The 12,574-nt window shown below is 36.5% G+C and overlaps 1 protein-coding gene across 1 annotated transcript in view; it reads left to right on the top strand.

Annotated features, from left to right (window-relative positions):
- Positions 1 to 12,574, top strand: part of THSD7A (thrombospondin type 1 domain containing 7A) — a 470,808-nt gene that overhangs the window by 380,223 nt on the left and 78,011 nt on the right. The window contains 1 exon segment of the mRNA NM_001206743.1: positions 1,759 to 1,874. Coding sequence (NP_001193672.1) covers positions 1,759 to 1,874 — 116 coding nt within the window.

Here is a 12,574-nt window from a genome sequence, read left to right as displayed (position 1 = left end):
TTATAATTCTAGTTATAATCTCAGTTGTAACAAAACATTAACTTCTAATGATTCTTATCTAAGAATGACTTATCAAAGAATGACTTTGAGTAGGCATAGCAGTTAGGAAAATCCAAGCGTATATTCAACATAAACCAGAGAGGATATTTCATTTTGAAATGTTAAATCCAATGTATTTTTTAAAATCCACTTTCAAATAAAGGCTGGTGTTACTGAGTGAGCAAAAAAAAAAAAACATGTATCTGTATAGTTGAATAGAATGTAATACTTATGGATGAGATAGGACACATAAATAAAAACTTATAGATATATCAAAAATGAAGTGTCAGCAGAGTGCTATATAGAAATTATGGGAAGGAGATTAATGATGTTGATTTATTCACTCATAGTTCAGTTCTGAAAACCTGATTAACTTGTTGAAAGACAATTTATCTTGACGTACAAGAAATTTGACTTCTCCTATGGGGAGTATTTTTAAATCCCATTTTTCACTAATTTGCCAAGTTATTCCAGCAACAGTTATACTGGTTGATTCACTTCTTCACTGCCTCTTAACTTACTTGTCAGAGATGATATGATATCACCTCAAAAGAAAATTTTTTAGGAATCAGAACATTACTTTTAGTTACATGAATTATGTTATTATGTTTTGTTGTCCTCGTGTGCATGCATCTACTAGTATTGATAATATTTGATTGCTAATGATAGTAGAATCAGATTGTGAAGATTCATAAAAGAATTGGGAATCAGATTGTGAAGATTCATAAGAGAATTGGGAAATTTAAAAATCATGTAATAAGTACACAATAAACAAACTAGTTTATTTAAAACTCATACCTCAGCTTCCTAAAATTTTTCTAGGAAGTGAAAACCTTATAAAGTATAAGGCATTTCAGTGTTTTGTCGTCATTTTTCTCTCGTGTCCCTAATAATATATTTTATATTTTGGTGTTTTAAGATAGTATAATTAAGCTAATTTTACTATAATTTATGTCAAGAACACAGTGTTTTGTTTTTCTTTAAATTACTTATTGACTCTTTTTATTTATATTCATTCACTCTTTTTGTAACAATATTATAATTTATAAAAATACCTAAAATATTTAAAATCCAGTAGATTAAAACTTGGAAGAAAATGGAAGAAAAAATAAGAATACAGTGAATGAAACCAGGAACAGAACAAAAATTGTTTATCTTAATTAGCTGTATACTTTGTTTTATTCCTTATTTTTATGACACTCATAGCTGTAAATATAATATTGGTTTTTGAGCATGTACTATGTATAGAATATGCCATTATAAATTTACTTTTTGCTAAACATATTTTATAAAAATAAAGTACAGAGTAGCCTGGAAAATTATGATTGACAATAAGCCTATTTAGTTATATAAAGGTGTAGAATTGGTTCCTTAAATTGGTAATTTGAACTTTCATAAATTTCTTATAAGGCATGTTAGAAAGTGCAGTTTTATTAATAGATTGTTATAAATGGATAAAGAACAATTATTGTATTTTCTCTTACATAGCACAATTACTATAATTAAATTTTCACTTCCTGCCTTGAGCTTTATTGAGGTTCAGTTCAGAAGAATTATTTTAGTTGTATAGTTCTTGTCAAAAAGTAGAAAGAATCCTGGAGGTAGAATACTACAGATGGATGCCTGTTTAGCAATTTTAGAAGTAAAAATTCTAAAGATATAAATTACCTGGTTCTGGGTTAGTACAGAGGCCTAGTAATCTCCCTTTGCTCTTCCTAGGTGTCCTGAAAGCCTTCGACCTGAAACAGTGCGACCCTGTCTGCTTCCTTGTAGGAAGGACTGTATCGTGACACCATATAGCGACTGGACATCTTGCCCTTCCTCATGTAAAGAAGGTATGCCCTGAAGAGTTCTGAAGGCAGTTCACCCAGGAACCCTCTCTCTAGACCTCCAAGTTCCTCTGGCTGAGCAATGTTTTGATTCTTACATGGGGCTGACTCTGTGATCCTGGACTGGGACAAATGCCATGAAATTTGGATTTCCTTCTAGAAAATAATACAGGTTTTAGAGTACCAAATGAATAAGTCAAATGAGTTTTATGCCAAAATGGACTTAAATAACTGTGTGATATAGATCTAAGTGAAAATATTCTAGGTTTTATTATATTCATAATGTTTCCTTTAGCACTGATTCTACAAGAATGTGTAGTGGCCTTGTGTATTTCAAAAAGAATACAAAATGATCTTATGAGTACTCATGGTTTTCAACCTACTTAGTTGCAAGAAATAGCCATGGGACCAGATTCACTACAGATTCAATTATGTGACCCAAAGGATGGGAATAAAGGAAAGAGGGAAATGATCAAAGTGTACCTCTGCCAACATTTAACATGCCATGAGGCATTTATAAGATGAGGATTTGTTCCCAGTTTGGTTTGGTTTTTTCTTGGCATAATTGTCCTGCAGTTTGTGGGTCATCTGCTTGGCAGCTCTAGAGTGGGGCTAATGGTAACCTCCTCCAAGAGGGCTTATGCCACATGCATAAGGTCCTTTCTCAGTGCCGCTAAGAAAGATGTCATCCTCTAGGTGACTGTACAGAAAGTGAGCACCTTTTCTCTCAGTGTCACAAATGACATTGTCTCCTACTTTCTATTTTACTCTTCTGACAAATAGAGGTAGTTTATCTTAAGTTTCTTTTATGCTTCTACTTATGCTTCTTGACTCACTATAGGGATTAATGTAAGAATCAACTTCTGGTTTAACAACTGCTTTAAATTACCAGAATATATATTTTTTAATCCTGAAGATATTACATAAGATTATAAACTTCATAATTGATTGTTTTAGCTGTGTGGTTATTTTATATAATTCAAATATGGGTTCCTTTTTATGCTTTTTCTATTCTAAATACCATTGATATATAAAATAAATCACAAAGTGACCAAGAATAGAAATTTTTTCTGTTATTTCATTTTTTAACATCTTATTTATCTATTTATTTTTGGCTGTGCCCAGTCTTCATTGCTGGACTTTCTGTAGTTGCTGCAAACAAGGGCTCCTTTTCTTTCCATGCTGGGACTTCTCACTGAGATGTCTTCTCTTCTTGTGGAGCACAGGTTTCAATAGTTGTGACATTCAGGCTCAGTTGCTCTATGGCATGTGGGATCTTCCTGAACCAGGGATCAAACTCATGTCCAATGCTTTGGCAAGCAGATTCTTTTTTTTTTTTAATTGGAGGATAATCAGTTTACAATATTGTCTTGATTTCTGCCATATATCAACATGTATCGACCATAGATATACATCTATCCCCTCCCTCCTGAACCTCCCTCCCACCTCCCACCCCATTCCACCCCCTTAGGTTGTCACAGAGCACCAGTTTGAGCTCCCTGTGTCATACAGCAAATTCCCGCTGGCTACCTCTTTTACATATGGTAATGTATATGTTTCCATGCTACTCTCTCAATTCCTCTAAATTCTTAACCACTGGATCAAAAGTCTTTTAAGGCATTTTAAAAGCTTTGGGACAAAAAGAGTTAGCATTAACTCTTCAAAAATGTTAATGACTGTAATCTTATTGATATAGCAATGTCTCTGTCATTTTTATCCAGATTTTCTTCTTTTATCCCCTTACTTTCTTTTTTTTTTTTAATTTATTTTTGATTGAAGGATATTTGCTTACATTATTGCATTGGTTTCTACCAAACATCAACATGAATCAGCCATAGGTTTACCCATGTCCCTTCCCACTTAAACATCCCTCCCAGCTCCCTCTCCATCCCACCCCCTAGGTTGTTTTCCCCTGAGTCATACGGCAAATTCCCATTTGCTGTCTATTTTACATATGGTAATGTCCGTTTCCATGTTACTTTCTCCATACCTCTCACCCTCTTCTCCCTGCCCAACCTTGTCCTTAAGTCTGTTCTCAGTGTCCGTGTCTTCACTGCTGCTTTTGAAATAGGTTCATCAGCCCCAACTTTCTAGAATCCATATATATGCATTAGTATATGATAATTGTTTTTTTGACTTACTTCACTCTGTGTAATAGGTTCTGTGTTCATCCACCTCATTAGAATTGACTCTGTCTCCTTACTTTCTTAAAAACTAAATAGCATATGATATCTTTTAGTTTGGTCACAATCAGCAATAGAGTTGTAGTTTCTCATAGATTGATGTTTCTGTGATAATTGTTGGTTATTCATCATTACCATGAAAAAGGTTGTTTATTATATGAAATTTATGTGCTTGAACATTTTATTCTGGATATTTTTATACTTAATATTTTATATTGATGTAAGCCATTTACTAATAATTCCAAAACATGCAGTTACATTTGTAGTACCATGATTAATAACTTCACAGAACTTTAACATTTGTAAAGTAAAATGTTTGAAAGTAGAAAAAAACTTTGCCTCTTCTTTATATTGGACATTTTTTCATTTTGCATAAAATATTTTGAAATAACAGTTCTCTTGGTCTTAAGTATTTGAAAGAAATAAAGTAGGGACTTCCCTAATAAATATTTCTTTTTTTAAGGAAATAAAGTAGGGTCAAATGGTTAAGACTGTGTTTCCACTGCAGAGGGCATAGGTTCAATCGCTGGTCAGGGAACTAAGAGCCTACATGCTACATGGTGTGGCTAAAAAAAAAAGAAGCCTGGTGTGATTATATTTTAAAAAATTTTAAGAAATAAACCAGAAATATTCCATTAAATTCATTCTAGAATAGCCCTCCTAAAAATAAGGAATCAGGTAAATATCTCTCATTTCATTATATCTTCATTTGAAACTAATTTGGGATATTGAAATGTGTCCAAGAATTAGGTAATAGTTTAGTAGCCTATGAATTTGTTATTTTATTATGCATTATCTGTGTCTGGAAAAGGAAGAAAATAGATATAACTTATTAAAAACCTATAATTGGAAATTAAATAACATGATTTTTAATTTGATCTCTGCTGATGCTTTTTATAGCACTAAAGCTGCTTTACTCTTCTCTGACCATTTATAAAATATAAAAAATTTTATATGACAAACTGTAATTAAACTCATATAAGGCACTTAAAAATTTTACAGATGAGGGAACAAATTGTAAATGCTCTGCATGTATTAATTAAATTAATACTCATCTGTAATATATGTATAAATACATATTGCATTTCTAATTTATTGATTACTGTATTTAACTAACACTTTGATGGCCCTACAGAGAAGAGCTTCAAAGAAGCTTTTGATCTCATTTAAAATACAGAACTATTCTACATAGAGCAGATAATGTAAGACTTAGATGACCCAGTAACAAGATTTAGTGGTGAAGCAGAAAGAGCTCTAGGGAAGAAACAGGAAAAATCCATTGTGGGAGCAAATATCAGGGGAAATCTTGCTGAAAAGAAGGGAGAAGAGACTTTTTTGAAAGAGAGAATGCATAAAAGAACCCCAGGTGATTAAAAGCATCAGGAAAAGTCTTAGTGACCATGAAAAAGATGGACTGTTCAAAAGAAAGAGGGATCCAGCTCATTGGACCTTGGAATGTCTGGGGGAAAGTCAGAATGTGTAGTTGGAAAATTGAGGCCAGTTGTAGAAGATTGAATTAGACTTAGGTGGCGCTAGTGGTAGAGAACCTTCCTGCCAATGCAGGAGAGGTAAGAGATGCCAGTTCCATCCTTGGGTCGGGAAGATCCCCTGGAGAAGGAAATCACAACCCACTCCAGTATGCTTGCCTGGGAAACCCAATGGACAGAGAAGCCTGGTGGGCTAGAGTCTATAGGGTTGCAAAGAGTTAGACATGACTGAAGCACCTGAGCCTGCATGCATAGCAGGACACAATTTCTAGTTTTTGATTGAACATAAAAATGAGTAATGAGTTTCATGATGTTTGTGTATACGTGTGTGTGTGTATGTATATATACACACACATATGTATGCATCAGTAAACAGGGAAACCAATTTTTCTGATATCAGGAAGCTTATTTTCTGGTAGTATGAGACAGAAAAGACATTTAATGATTCTAATGTCTTGATTTCTTGTGAAGGATCAAGTGAAGGATTCAGGTTAGGTAAGAGAAAAGATGTGAGATCATTTTGGAGAATGCAAAAGTGGCCAAGTAACATATAATAGAACTTGTAATAGGCAATATGGAATAGCCATGTAGTCGTGCATTTTAAAAGGAGTTGCTCAACACAGTTGCCACTGTTTATTCAACCATGTTCAGCTGCCTGAATGAAGGAAAGGTGTAGGAAAATAATTAGCATCGATTAAGGTCAGGGTTGGAGAAGGAAATGGCAACCCACTCCAGTGTTCTTGCCTGGAGAATCCCAGGGACGGGGGAGCCTGGTGGGCTGCCGTCTATGGGGTCGCACAGAGTCAGACACGACTGAAGCGACTTAGCAGCAGCAGCAGCAAGGTCAGGGCTCTTCTAGAAGAGCACAAGAAAGAGAGAGTGGAACAGAGAGTCAAGAGTGTTTTCAGTGGAGTACTTTTAATAATAATGGAGTATGGAATCTAAGGTAGGTTGGGATGGAAGTGGGTCATGAAGGGGATGATATAGAGAAAAAAGTGTTTGGGAGAGTGGATTGGCAACCTTTAGAAGTGTAAAGCATTTTAGTGAAATTAACTTTTACCTTTAGTATAGTAGGTAAAGTGAAAGGTTAGGTGGAATGACCAGAAATTAAGGTGTTTAAAGATGAGAATGTACAAATATTGATGAAGATATCATCAAGGGATGACAGAAGAGCTAATAATTGATGCAAGATGCACAAAAAAAGTCACTGGAGCTGAGGAGGTACAGCAATTCAGAGCCTCCAGTGCCTTGAATAGAATAACTGTGTGGATGCCCAAACCAACAGAGTGGTGGCAGGGGTAGGAAGAGAAAGGATTACAGTGAGGGATATTCTAAAACCATTACGTAATGAAATGTTAGTTGATGACTGCCACAGAGTAGATAGATGATGGTAAAATTAATGACAGGAGCTTCAGAGGAGTTAGATGTTATTGAGTTAGTTAGTATCATCCACTTAATGAACCTGAATTTGACCAAACTCCAGGAGACGGGGTTAAACAAAGGAGCGTGGCGTGCTATACAGTCCACAGGATCGCAAAGAGTTGAACATGACTTAGCGACTGAACTACAACAGCGTTAAAGCGACGAGAAAAGACTGGGAAATGGCTAGTAGAAACTGCCTCCACTGGCAAAGAATGCGAAGGGAAATTTCTAAGAAAAGATCGAAGCTGATGGACAACGTGCTCCTTTGGTTGTTGTTGTTCATTAGCTCAGATCAGATCAGTCGCTCAGTCGTGTCCGACTCTTTGCGACCCCATGAATCGCAGCACGCCAGGCCTCCCTGTCCAACACCAACTCCCGGAGTTTACTCAGACTCATGTCCATCGAGTCAGTGATGCCATCCAGCCATCTCATCCTCTGTCATCCCCTTCTCCTCCTGCCCCCAATCCCTCCCAGCATCAGAGTCTTTTCCAATAAGTCAACTCTTCACATGAGGTGGCCAAAGGACTGGAGTTTCAGCTTTAGCATCATTCCTTCCAAAGAAATCCCAGGGCTGATCTCCTTCAGAATGGACTGGTTGGATCTCCTTGCAGTCCAAGGGACTCTCAAGAGTCTTCTCCAACACCACAGTTCAAAAGCATCAATTCTTCGGCGCTCAGCCTTCTTCACAGTCCAACTCTCACATCCATACATGACCACAGGAAAAACCATAGCCTTGACTAGACGAACCTTTGTTGGCAAAGTAATGTCTCTGCTTTTGAATATGCTATCTAGGTTGGTCGTAACTTTCCTTCCAAGGAGTAAGCATCTTTTAATTTCATGGCTGCAGTCACCATCTGCAGTGATTTTGTAACCCAAGAAAATAAATTTTGTTACTGTTTCCATTGTTTTCCCATCTATTTGCCATGAAGTGATGGGACTGGATGCCATAATCTTCATTTTTCTGAATGTTGAGTTTTAAGCCAACCTTTTCACTCTCCTCTTTGACCCTCATCAAGAGGCTCTTTAGTTCCTCTTCACTTTTTGCTATTAGGGTGGTGTCATCCACATATCTGAGGTTGTTGATATTTCTCCCAGAAATCTTGATTCCAGCTTGTGCCTCATCCAGTCTGGCATTTTGCATGACATACTCTGCATATAAGTTAAATAAGCAGGTGACAGTATACAGCCTTGACATACTCCTGTCCCGATTTGAAACCTGTCTGTTGTTCCATGTCCTGTTCTCACCTTTGGGTACAATGGTGGAAAGATTAGAAGATAGAAAAGACTGACAAATTGAATTAAGTTGTGCACAGCATGTATGCTGTGATCCAGGTGATGATGCAGGGGGAATCGGAACTGCTAGTTTATCAGGACGAATGTCAGGTATGTGAGATGTTTATTTGGGATGGTGTCTCAGCAGAAGGTATTAACTGCTGTAAATTAAAATGCCTGGAGCCACTAGGATACTGGTCTCCTCTGGAGCTCCTAGGTGGTAGTGGCCAAGGAGTGCAAGAATGCCAGTTCAGGAATCTGCTATCCTGTGAGCAAGAGGTTCCGAGAGGTAGGGCTATGTTTGGCCAAGCTCAGACCATCTCCCCACCAGCAGGTGAGCTCTGCCTCTTCTGTTTGGCAGCTCTCTGTTGAGTCTCCAAGAACAAAAGCCTTTCAGAAATCTAAACCTAGACACTCAGACTTAAAAAGAGTAACTATAATTGTGTATTGAGGGGAAAAACGAAAGACCAGGGGGTGGCAGAGGAGGTTGCTATTGAACAACAGTGCCAAGATGCTTTGTGTGCTGGGAGAAGCCTTTTCTGTTTTGCCTGTAGACTGCTGTAACTGAGAATAAAGATACAATGGTTTTATAGAAAACTTGTCTTTTGTTGCAGGGAAAATAAAGCAATGACATGTCGTTAGCTTTTCATTATTTGATATGAAATAGGAATGAGGCAAGCTCCATTGAAATTACTCTGACTTCCACACACAATTTAAAAATGTTTAAAAAGTTGAATGTTCGAGGATAGATAATAGCAAAAGAAAAGTAATTCAGGAATGGGGTTGTTCTTTGAAATTTAATTCTATAGGTAAAATTTACATTTTATAAGAGTCTTGAACTTATGAAAATGGGGCGCTATCCTCCTTTTTAAATCACTTTAGATAGGTAACATTATATTATAGTATTGTAGAAAGAAAGATCAGAGTAGCTCAGGGTTCCAGAAAGAACAGAGTAATTTGAAATTACTTCTCTCATGGTGTATGTGTATGTGTGGGTGTGTGTTAGTCACTCAGTAGTATCTGATTCTTTGTGACCCCATGGACTGTAGCCTCTGTCCATGGAATTCTTCTGGCAAGAACACTAGAATGGGTTCCTTTCTCTGGGGGATCTTCCCAATCCAGAGATCGAACCCAAGTCTTCCACATTGCAGGCAGATTCTTTACCACCTAAGCCACCAAGGAAGCCCTTCTCTAGTGATAACGTCTTGAAATATCAATCCTGATAAACATCAGTATTGAGTAGAGAGTAGTTTAATCCTCAAACCAGTGTACTAGTTAACTTTTCCAAATTATCTTTAAGAGCTTTATTAAAGATGGAAAACATTTATGCATATATTTGTAACTCATCTTAAAAAATCAATACTTTTGATCAAATAATACACCTGACTGCTCACAATCTGTTTGCTTCTTTTTTTTTTTTTTCTTACTACATTTATTGACTTGAGGGCTGGTAGGGATGTTGCAGAGACACCTTTTCTACTTTGATGCTCTCAAGCTGTACTCTTCTAGAATTACCCCCGATGGGCTCAAAACTGCTTTTACATTTTACTTTTTGCATGAAATGTTTCCCTTTCAATTTCTTATCACTATGCTGCCCCACCTGTCATCTACCTCACTTCCAGCTTAACCCATCTTAGTTTTGCCTGCCCTTTAAATCCTTCTATCAAGAAACTTCTCCAGTGAAATTTACCTTGAATGTCTTAAGATAACTGAAAAGTATGTAACTGAGTGAGAGATTATATATCCTCTGAGTCTCTGTGGCCCATTACCACATAAATATGTTATCCCTTTTTTCTGTACCTATCCTAGGTAGGTATTTTCAAGTATAAACACTACAGGAATATTCCTTTATTTTTCCCCTGCTCATTATTTCCAATGAAAGTGATACCTTTTTTTTAATTAAAACTAAAGAACAGATTTAGTACCCATCTGAATAATTCTATAAGAAAATGGATAAAAAAGAACAGAAGATGTTAGTTATAATCCAGTTGAGAAGTGAAATTAATGTGTTTGCTCATTCAGCAAATATTTATTAAGACTTTACTCTGTGTGACCATTGCTCTCAGTGCTGAAATACAAAGATAAATGGAAACTGCATTATGTATCCCCACCACATGCAATAAGTGGTATAAATACATACATATGAACTTTTCAAGTTCCACATTTACAAACTCAAGTTACTGGTGAGGAAGCTTCCATTTTTATTTATTAAATTTTTTTAAACATGTGCTATAGCTCTCCCATTGCACTCTGATCTGAGGGCTGTATAACTGGCCTGAGCTCTACGGTGCTGTTTTGTTGCATGTATGAGTAATTCATTAACTGAGAGCTGAGAAGAAATGAACCTCCTAGTTCATAGGAACGTGGATGTCATGACACTTTCTGTGTAACTCCATTAAACTTCCTCTCTAGGTGTTATGGCTTTGGAATGTTCCATTTTAATCGGATCACAATCTCTTAACCTTAACTTGCACAAGGTTAAGGTATTTGAACTTTTTATAAGAATAAATGGATTCCCATTGTGGAATCAATTATGGATGTGAAAAAGAGTTATCATTGTCTTATATATATCTAGTACAAGCTTGTGGAGATGGTGATAAGGCACTTTCAGAGTTTTATATTAGGAGGCTTTTTGCTTTCAAAACAGTAAACAAAGTAGAATTGAAATACTAACATTTGATTGCTGCTTCCTACCTGAACACCCTGGGTATGTACCAGGTGATATCTAGGGAATCTATATGGCACCACTGATGCTAACCTCATTCTCCCCTCCAGTCTCCAGATCCCTTGACCTAAATTCTGTGTCTGTTTTTTATCAGTCAGTTAAAAAAAGTTACTGACTCAAGAATTTCAACCACCCGGGAAACAAAGACCCCTCTGCTCTTTCCCTCTTTTTCCCTGTTAAAAAACAAACACATGTCTTCCTGCTTCCCTCAAGGCTAAACAAATGATATGAATGCTCATTTAGTCTTTTAAAAAGATTAAAGACACATCATAAATATAAAACATAAGGAAAGTAATAGATAATAGTGTTAAAAAAAAAGCATGGAGTCAGGTAGTAAATAGGGTAGAGGGAAGGGAGAAGAGAATTTATAATGTAAAATCAAAGTCAAGGTAAGCTTCTGTACTTGAGAAAATTAACTCTGAGATTCTGGTGAATAAAGCAAGAAATTGAAGCACAGTGGGTTCTTAACAGATTTTGAAGGGAAACAATATTTTTCCTAGCTCTAAATTATTAGAAGAATTTATCACCTGGGTCTAAAAATAGCAGTCAGTGAACAATATAATAAATGAAGATAGCATTGCCAATTTTATTAAGAGTCCTACTGGCACTCCTTAGATCTTTCTTAGATAAATTATACTTAATATGTAAAAGTTGCAGTTAGCATTCAGACTATGATTGCTACAATTTTTAAAAGCCTATGATAATATTTTCAACCGCGTTAATACTCTGCTACCCACTACCTCCCTACGTCATTAGTTCCCTACGTCATTACCTATAGTGTTCCAGCTGTTCACTAAAATAGTTAAAACAGTCATTAATAGTACAAGTTTCCCCCACTATAGGAAAAATTCTAAAAAGCTACATGCAAACCCTAGAATCTTAAATTGGGACATACAGGGTCAATTATTCCAAAAGATGTCAAATTCAGCTGTTTATCACCATTTCCCAGCAAGCTTTGTCAAAATCAGATTCCCACATCCACAGTTTCGCACATCCAGATCCCCAAAATTCTCATGTATTAGTTCTAGGTACATGCCGAGAAATCTGTTTTTTGTTTGTTTTTTTGTTTGTTTTTTCAAAGAAATTCTCCTGCATTATCAGACATTTAGGATTCCCTAATCTGACCCATTATCCTATCTAATACAGTTCAGTTCAGTTCAGTTCAGTCGCTTGGTCGTATCTGACTCTTTGCGACCCCATGAATCACAGCATGCCAGGCCTCCCTCTCCATCACCAACTCCCGGAGTTCACCCAGACTCACGTCCAGCGAGTCAGTGATGCCATCCAGCCATCTCATCCTCTGTTGTCCCTTCTAATACAGGCATCTCCAATTCACATTTCTGGAACTCAGTGGCCAGACCATGTTGAGGGGTAACCCTGACTCCATGTAAAATGATGTTCCATTTATTGAAAACTTCTAATCATAAAATCATATTTTTCTACAAACAATGACTTTAAGGATATTTCATTTCATTTCTGGAGAAGAAAATGGCAACCCACTCCAGTATTCTTGCCTGGAAAATCCCATGGACGGAGGAGCCTGGTAGGCTACAGTCCCTGGGGTCTTGAAGAGTCAGACATGACTGAGCAACTTCGCTTTCACTTTTCACTTTCATG

Source organism: Bos taurus, chromosome 4, assembly GCF_002263795.3.
Source record: "Bos taurus isolate L1 Dominette 01449 registration number 42190680 breed Hereford chromosome 4, ARS-UCD2.0, whole genome shotgun sequence".
In the NCBI taxonomy this organism is placed as follows: Eukaryota; Metazoa; Chordata; class Mammalia; order Artiodactyla; family Bovidae; genus Bos; species Bos taurus.
The sequence above is the reverse complement of the archived record's forward strand: the minus strand, read 5'-3'. Positions and strand labels throughout refer to the sequence as shown.